The sequence below is a fragment of the Ciconia boyciana genome, chromosome 5, assembly GCF_034638445.1.
Source record: "Ciconia boyciana chromosome 5, ASM3463844v1, whole genome shotgun sequence".
NCBI classification, from domain to species: domain Eukaryota; kingdom Metazoa; phylum Chordata; class Aves; order Ciconiiformes; family Ciconiidae; genus Ciconia; species Ciconia boyciana.
In genome coordinates this window covers 75,759,316-75,775,907 of record NC_132938.1, presented here as the reverse complement: position 1 = coordinate 75,775,907, position 16,592 = coordinate 75,759,316, and the positions used below count along the sequence as shown (strand labels likewise).

The 16,592-nt window shown below is 42.1% G+C and overlaps 1 protein-coding gene across 11 annotated transcripts in view; it reads left to right on the top strand.

Annotated features, from left to right (window-relative positions):
• JADE1 (jade family PHD finger 1) overlaps positions 1–16,592 on the top strand; it is a 98,670-nt gene that overhangs the window by 69,651 nt on the left and 12,427 nt on the right. For all 11 annotated transcript variants that reach the window (XM_072863226.1, XM_072863218.1, XM_072863220.1 and 8 more), the window contains 3 exons: positions 6,942–7,024; positions 10,529–10,686; positions 14,416–14,603. In XM_072863226.1, the coding sequence (XP_072719327.1) occupies positions 6,942–7,024; positions 10,529–10,686; positions 14,416–14,603 (429 nt within the window). The remainder of the gene's footprint in view (positions 1–6,941; positions 7,025–10,528; positions 10,687–14,415; positions 14,604–16,592) is intronic.

Genomic DNA, 16,592 nt, shown 5'->3' with positions numbered 1-16,592 from the left:
CTTGGTGTCAAAGAGAGTTTGGTTACAGTTTTCCATGAGCAAGGAACTCGGAACATGATTTTCTTCACGCTATACCTGCTCCCACAATGCCTCTTCATTTATTCTTGGAGGGGTTATCAATTCATCATACTCCTACATGCAGAGTGTCTGAGAGAAGAACTGAAGACACTTGCAGATGAAAAATACTTCTAAGATTTACAAGGTTTCACATTAGTTCCGAGAAATGAAAGATTTAATACTTATGGATTATGGAATATAGTTCTGTAATTTAGATGGACCCTTATTCTATCATTGCTAAACAAATGTTATTTTAAAGTTAAACATATTTTGCTAATATCCATCGCTCTGGCTGAATGATGGGCATCTTAGATTTAGAAAGGGCTTTTCATCCCAGTGGATTCCCGTTGTGTTTGAGATGGATCCCAGAGTGCCTTCACAAAGGTTGCCGAGTACATAACCTTAGGCGTGTGTGTCATTTACCGCAGAATTGCAGCTGCTGCTGGCCTGAAGTGTGGCAATTACTTAGCAGTGCGCGTAATGCTGTGCAGCGTTTTATGGAAAGGAAGTGAAGAACACTTTTTGGTTTTCAGTTGAAGTGGCTGGTAGGTGAGGGATGGTGATTAAACAACAGAATGTAACGTAGTTACAGTGCTAGAATTCAGGCAAAGCAGCAAGTTTAGCAGTCACTACTATGCTTTTGAAAAAGGGTTGTGGCATTTGAAGTGATGACAAATGGTCAGAGCTAGCATCTTACCTGAAGGTTAGGCTCACTGGGGCAGGGTGACTTTTGGTGAAGTTGTTACGCTTTTGAGCACTCTGGAAGAGTGATTTGAAAGACTTACCTGGGCTGATAGGATATTGCGCCTGAGGAAGAGACATCACGTAATTACCACCGTCGTTTTTGGAGAGGCATGTTTTTCTTTACAGGACTGCTAATATTGAGTACACCTAACTCCACTGGAGTTTTAAGGCCTGATGACATCATGTTATCAATCTATGAATGCTAGCTTGGGAGGTGCTCAAATTTACTTTGATAACCTGTATTAAACTTGTGCTATAACTTTGTATAATGTTACAGTAGAACATTGCTACAGTGGGAAGCCTTGGGCTAGGGAGCTAGAGTGGCACTTGGGTCTTGTGATAAAAAATAAGACGGGGTCTAGGAATTCCTCACTGTTAGAAGAGGGATATGTGCCTATACATGGATATGTGTGTGTTCTTTGAGATTGTAATACTCAAATGTGTGCTACTGAGAAGAGGGATCATAGGAGGGAACTTGTATTGAACTGCTGTGGCAGGGAGCTGCAAAGACTGTTCATTATGTTTGTCAGACACCGAGCAAGTGTGCAGTGTTGCTGTAAAGCACTGCAGAGATCATACGGATCCATGCATTGTGCAGCAGCTGCAATTGGGTAGTTGTCAAATGACGCTAAATTTTGATTAGGCTCGGTGTTGACGAGATAAAAGGCTGCTGCTTTTTCTGTTTTGATCTTGAATGAGATTATTGTATAATAATACACTATTATATAAAGATAAGGAAGATAGATGGGCAAATCCTCCAGCAGCAGAAACATGAGAAGGGGAATTTGGCTATGTGAAGCAATGTCATAGACTGCGTTTGCGTACATGCTGCTTTCTCTGTGATAAGGCCTGAAGACTTCTGCAACAGACAGCTCTTTCTGTACCTAACATAATGGAAAACTGCCCCCAGAATAGCCTGCTTCTGTTTTATTTGTGCTGGAATTTGGGTCTAGACATGTGGAGTTATGTCTGAGTGACACAGAGCCTTACTGTAGAGAGTTGTGGGCCAGGCAGTAAATGGGGAGACTCTGAGCATCTATGTTTTCTCTTCAGGCTGCAGATCTTTCTGACAGAGTGTTGGCAGCAGCACCTAGTTGGTCTCAGAGTGAGTTGAGGAACAGTATAGGCATCTGGAAATGCCAGTGTAAAGCAGAAGTGACAGCCAGACATACATCCATGTCAGGGATGTTTTGCTCTGTTGTGCTGCCTGGTGTAATGGTGTAGTGGGAGTGTATTTACGGTGGGGGAAGTGCTGTCAGACTCCCAGTGATCTGAGGGTTTGAAGTGTTCAGAGGCTGTAGCAGCAGGTAGTTCTCCAGGGACACAGCTGGGTGCCTTGCAGGTGGCTTTACAACAGCCTTGTGCATGATACATAATAGCTGAGCCTTCTCTGCTCATGCTGAGTAGTATATTAGTTGTGGGGTAGAATTCCCCGAGGGTTTGAATTGCTTTATTGGTCCTGAGGAATTTTCTGTTTTGATGGGCGTTTTTTGAATCAAAACATATTCCTGATGGATCATTTAATAAATTGATGCAGTTAAAATTGATTATTTTTTTCCTTTTGGGAAGTGTGTGTTCTTCACAAATATGGAAAAAGAATTCACAGTCCTTGATAGCTTTCTTTTATTATCAGGAGGTGTATGTGTTACATACACCCTATAGCGGTATTATAAAAGCACTGTATTACAGCGTAAGGTGTATATAATAGCCTAGGGGAACAGAAAGTTTTCGTACTCGAGTCTTAGAAGTTGCCTTTCCAGCACCAGTAGTGTGTTAGAGCTTTGCTTTTCTTGCTGTGAATTACACCTCATTAGTGGTTTGGGATTTCTTTTTGCTTTGTGTCTATAAGTGGATAAATGCAAAGGGAAAACAGACATGCAGTAAGAGTATGATCCTCCTCCCATTGTTCTCAGTGATGAAAACCTTGTAAAACAGAGGAACATCTAGGCCATCTGAAAGGCTCCTAACTGTAAAAGAATCAGAGTGGTCTTGGTGTATCTCCTGGAGCGATGGTGCTAGCTAGGCTACTATGTTCATCCTTAAGTTGCACGATCATGTAACAGGATAGGCGCTTAATAAGACACCTCTTATCTCTGATGTCTAATGGTAGTGATGCATGTTCTGGATGTGTGTGTTTAGCTTCATGCTTTGGAGTTGTGTATTTTTCATATTCACTGTTATTCACATGGCTTTTGGTAGTATGGGCTCTCTTAACATCTCATTAATTTTCCATCTGCTGTAGAACTCATTTCTCCCATGAGGTATATAACGTTATCTTACAAAAGTTTTACATCTTCCAAATCCCAGTGATTCAGACTTCCCTTATGTTTTTTTGTTATTTTACCGAAACTGGGTTTAACTCTGTCTTGATCTTTAGTTGTTTTTCTAGTCTTGGTGGTCCTAATCCAGTTTGGGACTAAAGCTAGTATTCAGAAAACCGTTGATGGATATAGTCATTTCGGATACTTAATGCAAGAGGATAATTTTGGTGAAAAGTGTCTGGAATCTTTCTAAAGTAACTCAATTAGGTTCATGTGCTTTTATAATACAGAAGAGCTGTTTTGAATCCTGTGTTTGTTTTGACCACAGTAGATTGTTCCTTCCGTATAATCCAGGAATGGTTCTTACTTCATGTATTTAGACGTAAAAATCAGATCATTAATCACTGAAGCAGCTGTAATCGCCTGTGAACTTTTTCTTTCAGTGAGGTCTCTCTTCTGGATTAGGTATGAAAATATGGAAAGGATGCTTAAAAGACAAATAACATCCTTCATTTTCCTCCTGCACTTTTATTAGTGTACTTGGAGTGGGTGGATTGCTCATTAATGAAAGCAGCTTTGGGTGATTCAGTGACCTGGTCTGGGCACTGTTGAAGGCAGTGATATTTTGCCATTAACTTTAATGGAAGCAGAGTTGAAACTCTTATTTGAGATTTCAAAAGTAGTTAAATTTAATACTGTTATGGGCTGGATATTTTACTGTCATTTGGCTGGCTCCTTCAATTTCTTGCACTTTTGTGTCTGAGTGGTGGTGGTTGTTTGAATCTGTGAATGCATGCCTTATAGTTGGGTTTTGTTTATTCAGTGAGTAAATGTTTTCCCTATTGAAGTGAAGCCCTTGCCAGAGGTCATCTGTTAGCTACAGTTACAGATCTTAGTGGGTAGTAAAATCTGAGTCCCATGAGAAATTCTTCCACCTTTTTCTCCTAGTATTATGTACAGTCAGTTTACACTGCTCAGAAAAATACAACAGGGTCTTCAGTAACTTACTGAAAACATTGTGTGTTTTCACTGTGCATTCACCAATTTTATGTGCAAGGAAAGAACCATTACAGAACTATGTAAGAAACTATTTCTTCCCTTATTCATTGTAGGAAGTTAGTTGGCATGGAAAAAATACTCATTATAATATATCCTGAGGAAGGCTGTCTGCGTTTGAGTTGTCCTTTATGCATGGAAATTTTACGTAGTGTGCTTTCGCATAGCACTTTAAAAAGGTAATTTAAAATGAAGATTCTGTAGTTTTGGTGCTAAGAGTTGACCTTTCATGTTGCATGGAATAGTTAATTAACCCAGTGGCTTAACCCTTGTGTACATGGACTGTGTCTAAAATAGAAGTACACATTTAAGACACTGTTTTGATGTGTAGCATCTGCAGATGACACAGTAAAGAAATGGAGGTGGAAGATATGGTAGGGATTATTTTACTCCTCACCTTTGTAGCTTCTCTGTGGCATGAGAGAGACTTGGAAATCCATCTTTTAATACCCACATTAAAAAAAAAAAGTAGCCCATATGCTTGCTTACTCGTCTTCAGTTTATGATGAGTTGTCATCAGAGCTGAATTAAAGCACGCAGGTAAAGATCCAGAAGTACATCATACTGCTAGTGCTCTGGTTTTGCCAGATGCATGCATTACTTGGGAACAACTGTATTAAAGCCTCGAGACTCACCAGCTCTTTTCCCACAGAAACTTCGGAATCAAACACCACTTTGCCAGTACAGCTTGTTGTTCTTAATTCCTTATCTTGTATGCAGGCTCCCTCCCCAAGGTCCAACAGTGTACAAAGCACTCAGATCCACAAATAAGTGTCTGACTTGCTGGTGCGGTGGTCTAACTAGCTGAATACCTCAGTGGCAGATAGTTGGTCAGATATTAATGTCTTGCCGATGGAAAATATCAGAACCCACGAGAACTGAGTAACAATCTGTGTTGTCTATGTGAAGCTGTTTGTTAAAGAAATCACATCTGTCAGAATGTTAAAATGTTAATATTTATATTGTTATATTGCAGGAAAAAATCTGTTTTTCTGTCGTGAATTTTAGCTGTACATCTGACACTTTTTGAGTGATTTCACTTACTCCCCTCTGACTTTTTTAGGTTGAGTTTGGGTATGGGCTGATAGGATCCTCAGAAGGAGTTTATACTGCTGCTTGTGTTTCTCTTTAGTTTTCAAGAGAATGTTTAAATGGAATAGTAGTTAAATGATCTTGGGAGTCTGGCTTTCCACACAGATTAGTAAATGGCAGTTGGTCACTTTTTTCCTGCCTCCCTGCACCCCCCCCCCCCCCCCCCAAAAAAAAAAAGAAAATTATAATTGTAAAATAGAGGGGCTTAGGAAAAGTGCCCCTGACTTTTTAAAAACCTTTCAAATCACCAGCTTTTATATTAAAACACTAACATTTGCTTATAATAATCTTTTCTGTATTCTTACCTCAGAAGATAAGATTTTTAGCTGTTTGCTGAGTACCTTGCTTCGGTTTTTGACCATTATGCATGTTCTGTAGAACGTCTGTTACTCATTGCTGTGTTACAGAGTGGTTTTTATTGGGGTAGATTCCTTAATGTATTACTAACTGAAAAGAGAAGACAAAAGCATAACTACAACATAATGAATTCTTCTGATGACTTGTTACTCAGGCGTATCTTTTCAATGAAAGTCTTGGACAGTCACTTTACTTTGAAACTGATTTTTGTTTTTAACAGAGAACTTAGCCCATCCTATGCAATCTGTTTTTGAATGGTGCTTTCTGATCCCCAAGATGTTTCTGCTGGATGATGTGAGGCAATGTTGCTCTTATGGACTGTAGCCTTGCACTTTTCACTCCTAGCATCTATGTGCACAGGCCAGTGAAGAAATGAGCAGTGTGGGAAGGCCTTTACATTGGTTCTGTTTTATTTGTCTACAATTAATGCCCAGAGTTGTAAAATCTGTGCTCATCCTTCAGAGTTCACCATGTAGGTGCTAGCTTCCCTATCATATAGACCTTATTACAAGTCCTTCATCTCTCCAACCCATAAGGATTTATTGGCTCTTTTTTTTCATTACTGCTGTGTAGTTGGCAGTGGAAAATACCTGCCGTACCTGTAAATCTTACTGAATTAAAATTAGTTGATTTGCACAGGTATAATACAGTCTGGTGTCAAAGCACTGCCTTGTCAATGGAGTGTAGATTCTTTCTCTTTTTCCTTTTTTCCTGTTACAATATTTCTGAGAGCTGACAGAGACTCTGTCAAAAGGTTTCAAGGCAAAAAGATATAATTTGTTTGGAATGTAGTGAATAATTATGCAGACAAAAGTTGTACAACCACACTGAGAGATTTGCTTGGGAGAAGAGACCACAGCTTGTTTTGTGAGCTCTACTGTGTGTGCATGGCAGTGTGCTTCATCTTGAAAAGGCTTGCTCTGGTAAAAATTGGGTAACCGATATAGATATTTAGGACATCAATACATTAGCTTCAAAGAGTACATCTCAGGCTACCAGCAGACCTCCTGGTCAGTTATTAATCTGCAGAAAGTGGTTTATTGATGCTCAGGGGGAAGCATGTTATGAGGTAGCTTTCTCCAAATGCTGGGTAGAAGGCTGATAAGTGCAGTGCAGCCAACACATGCGTGTTTCAGTAGAAAATTATAAACCAAAACAGAAGAGTGATCACTGAAGTGTATGACTGAGTAACTTTTATTTTCTGGTTCATTTTGAAAGAGTCTTTTGGAGGTTTGTCATAGAAACCTGGCTCTGGCTTGCCTTACTCATATAGTCCCACTGAAGTCAATTGGCCTTCTTGGGTGTGCGGAGAGAGCAAAGGCTGTTACTGATACATGGCAGCAGTGTCTGCAAATGATCATTTCTGTATCCTAGGTCTGTCCACCTGGTCCCAGCATTCCAGATCTCGACATCGGAGGAATTCGTGTTCCAGACATGAAGATCGAAAACCTTCTGAGGTATTTCTGGGATTTGATTTGCATTTTGTTACATCTATCAAATACAAAGCCGTATACATGTTCTGGTTCTGGATCAATTTCTTCTGATTACATTTTATTTTCTTTTCTTTTTGCTACATTTTAGCGGGCGCCTCCCCCCCCCCCTTTTTTTTTTCTTTATTTGCCAGGAGATTAGGGAGTTCAGCTGTTGGCACAGCCACTGCCAGCACCAGGTTCTATCTGAATTTTGTTATGGTCTGGCATGTATTCAACAGTCTCTCTTGTAGTATTTTAGGCATCAGGGTTTATTTGTAGCTTGATTTGTGAACTGTGAAACTTTACATTAGATGCATTTATTTCATATTGGTGTGGGTCTTGGTATATGATCTTTGTTAAAGTGCTTGTCAAACTAGAAATCCACTTCCTGACAGTTCTGTCTTGCGTAGGGCTTTGAGGAAGTCCTATCAAGGAAGATACAAATCTTTGAACTTTCCAGGATGGATCAACTGTTAGTAACGCATAAATGTGATCCAGTTCTTTGGAAATATTCTTGCTGAATCTCCCTATGTTCAGGCAAATAGTACACTGCAGGCTTTGTAGAGGCTGCAAAGAAAGCATTAGCTTTGGGAGATGGAATTTCTTTGTTTAACTTACTTGCCCAATACATGTATTTCTGATGCATTAGTGAGGGATTGGTGTTGAGAAAAAACATTGTTTATTAATCTCCCAACGACAGTATACCTGAGTCCCAGAGAAGAGTTTTCACAAGAAGAACCCCATTCATTGTTTAGTGTGAACTACGCCTAGTACTGGTGTTTTCCAGCTGTCTTTTCTGATTGTTGGCTGTTAAAGACCTTTTATTTTTTGGTGAATGTGGAGACCCCTGGTGAGACCCCCTTTATTCTTGCTGGTGATAGGCTTGCTTTCCTTAGTTATCTTTTGTACATCCCTTAGAAGTAGCCCCTTAGACCCAGTTTTGAGAACTACCTCATGAAAGGCTATCAAGAATTAATCTGAGATAATTACGAATCTTACTGTTGATGTTTGTGTGCTTCTGTTTTCTCCTCTTCCTTTCCCTGCATTTGTTGTCAGAATCTTTGCAGTTCTGTGCTGTTCTCTCTTGTTTTCTCAGCCTGGATGGACTTCTCATATACTTCCCTTTAGCTCTGTTCCACAGTCTTTTTCCCTCCCTCCCTCTATTTGCGTTGTCTCTGCTCGTCACAGCACGCTATTCTGATGATAAGTGTGCTGGCAGAAAAGTGACACTTGCTAAATTCCCCGGGTGAAATCCTGGTCTCATTGAAGTTGGTGGCAAAATTCCCATTGACTTCAGCGTGGCCGGGGTTTCACCCTTTAGCTTTGAAGTGTTCAGCGCTTCTGAGAGCCAGCACTTCTGTAGTCTCTGCTTTGCTCCGGGCAGTCTGATTGCATCAGAAATTAGAGCAGAAAGAATGGTGTCACAGGGCCACTGGCCTGGGAAGGAGTTTCTTGGCTGTCAGGTGCTGCATTAGCTTTGCTTTAGAGGGAGTTTTGTGACAAATTTATCTGAGAGCCTGAGTTACTTGGGCTCTCAGTCTGAGCGAGTTTTGTGTCCCATTTTATATTTTTAGTCTTCTTTTCATTTGACATTTGATTGCTTTAATTCAAACCGCTTCGAAGTGCAGAATCCCCTGGCCAGCTGTGCTTGTTTGTTTTGTGAGCCAGTGTACTCTGTGGCTTATTTTTCATTTCTTGATTGGAGCCTCACAGGACTTGTAATTTGATTGTTTAAAACATTTCATTATATTTCATTACCTGCATTCACCCTTTCCTTCATATGGTAATATTATTCTTTATTTTTTAACATTGGCAGTTTTTCTGAACATGTCAAGACAAGTGTTAAGAAAAACGTCCTGATTTTAGCTATTTTTATGACAAAGCCAGAGTGGAAATGGAAACATACTGAGACAGAAGTGGGATAGTATGTGTGTGTTGGGAGGGAGGAGAGGTTTCAAGATGTGCAGTGTGGTCAGGCAAACCACACTTTGAAATATTCTCAGAAGTGTAATTAACCGTCAGGTTCACTGTTTCCCTAAAATACTTCCCAAAAATTGTAGGGAATCTGTTGAGATTTCAGGTGCGTGAATAATTTGTGACAGAAGTTGCTGTCCTGGGGAGGCCTGCCTAATTAGCACTCTGTATACATCTGGTTTTTCCTCAGCCATATGCAGCAGTTGGCTGGAGCTAACGTAAAACAGCCAGTGTTGCCATTGGTTTGGGACTGGGTAGGAGACTGGGAGGCTGTGTCACTTTGCCCCATTAGCAGCCCCATAAGATTATCTAGGAGCGCTGCCCTGATAATCTCTTTTTTTCCTTTGTAACTCTGCAACGTGGGGCTGGGTGGATGTTGACTCTGTCTACCACAAACTGAGGAGTCTGCAGGGGAACTTTTCTTAAGATGTTACCTACCTTTTTCTCGTCCTGGCGGTGCTTATTTTCTGTCACCTGGTTGCTTTTTAACCCTTTCCTTTGAACATGTCATTGAGTAGTTAAAAATCTGTGGTTGTGGAGGTGAGGAGTGCCGAGTGCAGTGGCTGTAGTCTACAGCAACCTTGCCTTACAGGGAGAGCAGGGTGGGGAGAGCTGGAATACCTGTAAACAAGTGCAGGCTTGTAGTTGTGATGCCTGTGACAGCACCCTTTGCTTTCTGCAGTGCTGCCAGGCAGTGGCAAACTAGGCTGAAGCTGCCACACTAGTGCCACAGCATGCCTGCTACAAGAGTGAATCCCTTTTTGTTTCATTCTGTGGCTTGTTGAAGACTGCATCGCTGCTTGTTTATGGCTGCTAACCCAAAAGTTGCCAAACATCCTGCTTATTTTAGAGGTGGATGCCTTTGCAAAGGCAAAGTAAGGTTACAGCTATGATGCAGAGGTGTCTGTAGCTGATCAAATAACAAGCACCTGTGCTGAACATGGAGCTGCCACCAGAATTCCAGTTTGGGTCTTATTTTATTTGATCTTTTGGGTTATTATTTTAAATACTTGCACAAAGAGTCATCTCCTTAGAATTTCCTCTTGCGGCTGGTCATGGTAGAGTCACGCCTTGATTTCTACCACAGGGAATTTCTAGAATGTCTTTGGGTTAGTCAGAGCTCTGATAATTAAAAAAACCCCGAAAAACCTTTGAGCAAAAATGAGTCTTGTGCTGCTGTTTTAGGATGCAAAGCTCCTGCAGCTTTTACTGCAGCCAAAACAGATGTAAAAGTGGGTAGCACCTCTTAGCATCATGTCTCCAGTGCAGGGGGAGTGCCAGGACTTGTTAGTGGAGTTAGCTGGAAGTCACTCTATCAGTAGTTGCACCTTCAGCCACCCCTTTCCCTGCGATGAAGATAAACTTCTGTCCTGCAGTGGGCTGGGTTAGTTCACTGTTGATACAGTGACCTTGTTACACACTGTCCTCCATGGTTACCCTGAAGCTGTGAATCATAGAGTGTAAATATCAAATGTCAGTGTCTCTATTTTTCTCTCTTGGTCACTCTCTTTGCAGGTGTTCAGAACGGACCTGATCACTGCCATGAAGTTACATGACTCCTTCCAGCTGAACCCTGATGAATACTATGTGCTGGCAGACCCCTGGAGGCAGGAGTGGGAAAAGGGAGTTCAGGTGCCAGTTAGCCCAGGGACCATCCCAGAACCAGTAGCCAGGTATAGTTTGGAGGAATGTAAACAAATACACACATGTTTATGCTAGCAGCTTATGTCTACATTGCCTTGGCTTCTTGAGCTTTGTTCCACAGTGTTTAGCTAGAAAGGTCTTGGTTCTCAGAGACGAAGAGCAACCTGCCTCAGCTTTTTGAATGGTCGGAGAGGTCAAGAATCAGGCCTGTTTTGCCTGTGTGTTGAAATATGAATGTCAGAGAATCATTTTTGGCATTACATTAGGATGGAGTGTAATGACAGAACCTTAAAAACAGCTTCAATTTTTAAGCCCAGACTTGACCTCACTCAGCGTTGCTGGGAGAGCCCTTGTCTAGTGCTTCTTGTGCTTAGTTCCAAGACATAGTTTCCTTTCAAGGAAGAGTTAGACAAGCCAGATTTAAGGGCTAGAGAAAATACAGCATTTATTTTGGTTCACGTTATTTTTTTGGTTGTTTCATTTACTACTTTAGGAAATTGTTTGTTGTACAACATTTCAGCTGTTTTAAGAACCATCCAGATGTGCAGGTAACTAAGTACATTAATGTGAGATTTTCTAGCTCTTATCCAAGAAACCCTTACTTTCCTTACCTTGTTTGTTACACTTAGGTATTGTTTTCTGTTTCAAATTAAATAGTACAGTTGTAAGGGCAGGAGCGTGCTGCAGCCCATTTACCTATTTTATGCTTAGTTTGGATTGGAGTTGGAGAAAGTGGGAAGAACAAGGATTATTGCCATTTAATCATACTAGATCTCTTTGAGTAAGTCCAGGCTGGCCCATAAGGCATTACCAAATGGCCCACCAGTGCTGGAGGGGCCAGAACAGTCCCATCTCTGATATACAGTAAAAAATTCTGGGTGACACTGCTCTGCTTCTGTTAGGTCTGCATCTGCCAGCTTTAACCTTGGAGTAGGGGGACTACAGGAATGTTTGTTAGCGCTTTTTGTGTTCTGTGCAGCAACCTGCAGACCGCTGCAAAGCCCCACTAGGTCTGTACAATGACGAACTTACCCGCACATCAGGTAACCCTTTCCTTCCTTCTCCTTCTGAAGGATTGGACCTGGAGCTCCAAGAACTCTGCATTTTCCTCTCTGCTGTGCGGTTTAGAACATGGGAGCGTACTGTTTCCCTGCAGTGCTCATAGCCTGCTCCACACTGACCTCACCCAGTCCCTGCATAAATGCACACACATTGCACATGTGTGCTCACATTGTCTTCTGCTGTGTAACACTGCTTTTTCTTTCAAGCATCTCCCAAGGCTGCAGCAGGGCCAGGAGACCTATGGACTTTAGCAGAGGGAGACCTTCCAGGGGATCCCCACCCCGTATCTTTCAGGGAGGTGGTTTGGTGCCTATATCAGATCCAGGTACTCACTTAAGAGAGAGCTTTTCTCTGCCAATGGTCAACAGGGATGTTGCTCCAAATCTAAGATACTGAAGGAGATAGGGAAAGAAGGCACCCAGAGTTGTAGGTATCAGCACAGGAGGCACCACTCTTTTAGTTGCTGAGCTATCTTGTATAGTCCACTGGTGAGTACCTGTTGGTCAGAGTGGCCCTCTGATGCCCGATTGTTGTCCAGTTTTCTCCCTCACAAAACACTTGCAGAGCCCTGCCGTGGTGGTGCTGGAGTGATGGAACTGTTCTGTGCCTAACTGGGAGGGGAGGGAGATGTTCTGTAAATTGAATCAGCAATAGTCAAATAGTAGCTAGTGTAGAACAGAAGCAAAATAGAGTACAGATAGCTGATGCTAGTGAGGTACATAATAGAGAATAAAAGGTTTTGGCCTTGTAGCGACTGGTCAGGGCAGCATGAGGAGGTTCAGAGGGGTGGGGAAAGGAGTGAGTCTGTGGTGATTCAGTGTAAGCATGCGGTCAGATGGATAATTCAGTTGAATGTGGTTTTTGGTGTGTAGTAAGCGCTGCTTTTTTTTACGTCTTTCTATCACAGAAATAAAGAGATGAAGGTGGTTTGTTTTGCAGCCAAACTACCTGTGCTTATTTCTTCTGTGCCACTACAGTGGTATTTAGACAGCATGTGCAGGGTGCTGCCCAGAGGTTATGATTTCCACATGGAGAAGTACTCAGGAAGGAACTTATGGTACAGAAGATTGGGAGAGCAGTGCCCAGTTTAAAGTAAATTCTCTGTGAGATGTAGTAGTCTGTAATACTACTGTGCAGTATGACCAGGAACAGTTTGGGCAGTGCAGTTAGGCTGGCAAGGTCATTCAGATTCGTATTCTTCCACAGTCCCTTTCTGCACCTCTGAAGCCCCAAATTCAGCATTTGCCTCTTGCCAACCATTTCTCAGATTGTTGTCTGAAATAAGCTAGATGAGGGGAAGATTTAGGGCTGTGCAGCAGACGGAAACAGGGAGAAGATTTACTGAGATCTATGCGTGCAGATACAGTAGCAGCACATCAGGGTCTTCTGATAGGAGGAGGAGTTAACAGGTTGGACCTCAGATGGGGACAAAATAGGGTGGAGGATGTCCTGCTTGTTGTGGAGCTCAGGCTGTTCCCAGCTCAAAGTTGTCTCTACGCGGACTGGTACTATCTCCTCCCTTGAAGCACTAGAGCACCAAAAAATCATCAACACTGGTGCTGCAGGAGGCAGTCATTTGGCAGCGTGGCCGGTCGCTCCTGCAGGTACCAGCGTTACATCGTGAAGTGGGATTCATCCAAACTGAATTTCAGTTTGTGCAGTTAACTAAGAGAAGGTGCAGTGTCCTCTACTGAGAGAACCGTGCTGCAGATGGGCTGACAGTTATCTTGCTGTTTGGAGGCAAGTCACCAGCTTGCTGGCAGAATAACTGCTGTCCTTTGTGAATTGGGCAGTTTTGCCCCCAGCTCCTGGCTTTGCAAAGTTGTGGCATTGCTGGAATCTGACCTAGAACAAGTTACGTGCTGTAGGTACTTCACTGTTTCCTGAACCAATGCCTGTGGTCAAACAAAGCTTCAGTTAGCTTGCAGCTAAAATACGCTTTCATGGTTGGTTGTTGGCCAACTGGAGCCTCCGAAACCTGAGAGAAGGTAGTTTCAGCAGCGGCTGATTGATATTTGCACTTGGCCCACCATGACATTAGTGATTGTGAAAGAGGAAATGCAGACCCAGGATGTCAGAGCTTGGATCTGCTTGGGTAAGTGAAGGTGAAGCTAGTGCAAATTACTGATTCTCTGTGGAAAGGTCTTCTGAATTTCACAAAGAAGGCAATTCCATAGCTACACACACATACAAAAAAATAATCAGAAGAAACGTACTATAAGAAAGAAAACCTCAAATGTAGCAGGAAATGCTACTTTTTTCCTTGAATCTTCTTGATCTTGGTATTGTAGGTAAACAGATTGATTTAAAAAAAGTCTTAAAACGGAGTTTAACAGCTCTGTGTGTGGCAGCCATCACTACATGAATACAGTGTTCCTACTCTAGCTTTAAACAAGTGTGAATTTCAGGTAAGAGTAAGCACAGTTCTATCCTCTAATCTTTTAATTTTCTTTAGAATACTGGTAATGAATTGGGTTTCTAGACAACTCCAATTAATGTCTTATGATACCACCAGTCCGTTACGAAAGTGCACTGTACTGTTTCTCTTCCCATCTCAGTGGTGCAAGACAATTGCTTAGATGGTTAGATGACTGCTGATGATTGTTAGTCACTTAGAATGAGGCATTTTGAATTCTCGAGAAGCAAGTCCTTCAGCAGCCCAGCATACCTGATGTCTGCTTGTCTGTTTGTTTTAGGATTGTGTCTGAGACAAAAGCTGTCACATTTACGCGTCCCAGGAAGTATATTGTTTCGTCAGGTTCAGAGCCTCCAGAGCTGGGCTATGTTGACATTCGAACCTTAGCAGACAGCGTGTGTCGCTACGATCTCAATGACGTGGACGTAGCATGGTTGCAACTTGCCAATGAAGAATTCAAAGAAATGGGTGAGCAATGAGTGCTTATGTTTTTGTTGCTTTATTTTTCTTTTAAAGCTGGCAATCTTAAGAATAATATTAGGGAGGGCAGCAGTGGGAAGAGATGATAGAGGTATGAAGAGAGAGTAATCATATGAGTTGGGGTAGCCACGGGAAACCAGACCTGATGTGATTAAGCCCTAAGATATATATGCTTTCATAACTGTTGAGTTGTAACTCCTTAGACCAGGTCAGAATCCGGCCACGTGGTTTTTTTTCTCTGCTGCTTTCTATTTCACAAGGGAATTCTCACAGAGTTCCCATTTTGCTATCAAGGTCCTTGAAGAGAACATTAGATTGACCATTCAGGTGGTTTTTCCAGGTAGTCCTTGTGTTTTATTTATGTATTTTTCTCTGTGTAACATATCCGGATCATCTTTTTAGCTAGCGGTGTTCAGTGCGAAGGATAGACAAGGAGTCTTGGCAGGTGTAGAGAACCTACGCCAGCTGAATTGCGCAGGGAATGAGACAGTAAGGAATTCCCGCAGTGATTTATTGGAGGAACCTTGCAAACCTTACTGTGACCGTGTGCTCCAGTTCCAAAGCAGGAAGAGGAGCTGTCACCAGGGGAGCAACTGTTCCCTTTTCTACGGGATGCCTTGTGTGTGGGAAGGGGCAGGGGAGCAGAGCAAGAACAGGAACATTTATTTGGTAAGGTGTGTGCTTCAGGAGAGGATTTCAGTGGAATTGAAGAGGACGTAAGTCAGCACAGAACTTTTACCACATTGTTTAGATAAGGGAAGAGGTGCTGTGCCAGGTGGAAGAGGCTCAAGACCTGGTAAACCACAAACTGACCATTTATAACTCTTTAAAAGTTCCTCCTTTTTAAACCCACATATGGAAGAAACAGATGACTCAGCCTTGACCTGGCCTCTTAACCCAAGCTTTTTTTCCAGGTCTCAAGTCAGGCCTGCTCAGGTTTAGTGTTGGGCTTAGACGATTTCAAAACAGTTCATGATTCAAGAGTTCAGGCTACCTTTCCAGTTATCTTAAGGAAAACAGAAGCAGCAAGTCCCCTTAGCTTTCTTCAAAGAAAAATTAAAAATACTTTTTATGATTTGTAATTGATATCCATCTATCCAATGTAGATAATCCCCTCTGTCTGTCTGTCTTTTGCCAAAACCGGAGGAGGGCTACCACAGTGTTACATTGGGGTGTGAATAGCATTAGTGATAAAGCACACAAGAGGGGCTCTTCGTCGTGCAGATTTGTACCTGTGCGTGAAGCCCTGTGGTAGCCATTCTGCTACACCAACGTAACCTTCACGTTGCACATGAAATGCTGAACAGCTAGAATTTGACAGATCCCATCTTTGATGTTGTGTTTTGGTGTAGTTTCTCGTAGTTCATTTGCTCTAAATCTTTATCCACTCAGTTTTGCTGTACGCAGAGGGAAGGAGAGGCTCCTGTCAGTACCAGGCAGTACGTTGTGGGTCTTGAAATATGTACCTGGGTGTTCTGTCAGACACTGCACTCTACAGATACTATTAATGGGCATTTGAGAAGGGAAGTATTTCCTGATCCACAGTTGTAGCGCTTCCGTTATGGTGTCCCTGCGGCTGTGAATTCCTTGTGTTTTCTTTGATACCTGTTGGAGTACTTCAGGTACTGAAAATGTATGTGCTGTCTTTAAAAGAATGAATGTAAACATCTGAACTGAAGCTGCAGCCCCTTGATTCCCTTTTTTAACCCTTATAAATTGCACAGTCAATGACATATCTCTGAGGGCTTTGGCTTTTTATAAAGTGATAGCAATCGTGAGGTTAGAGTTAAGTTGCAAACTGGTCTAAAACCTGCCATCATCTGCTTTGCTGGTGCAGTATTTCTGGGCTGCAGGGCAAAATTCACTCTCTTTCATCAGCAGGATTTTGGATGTTTCCTCTTGCTGCCTTTCAGCTGCTCAGTTTGGGTAGTATGGGATGCGTTGATCTCTGCTGCAAAGGTTTACCTGTCATTAAGG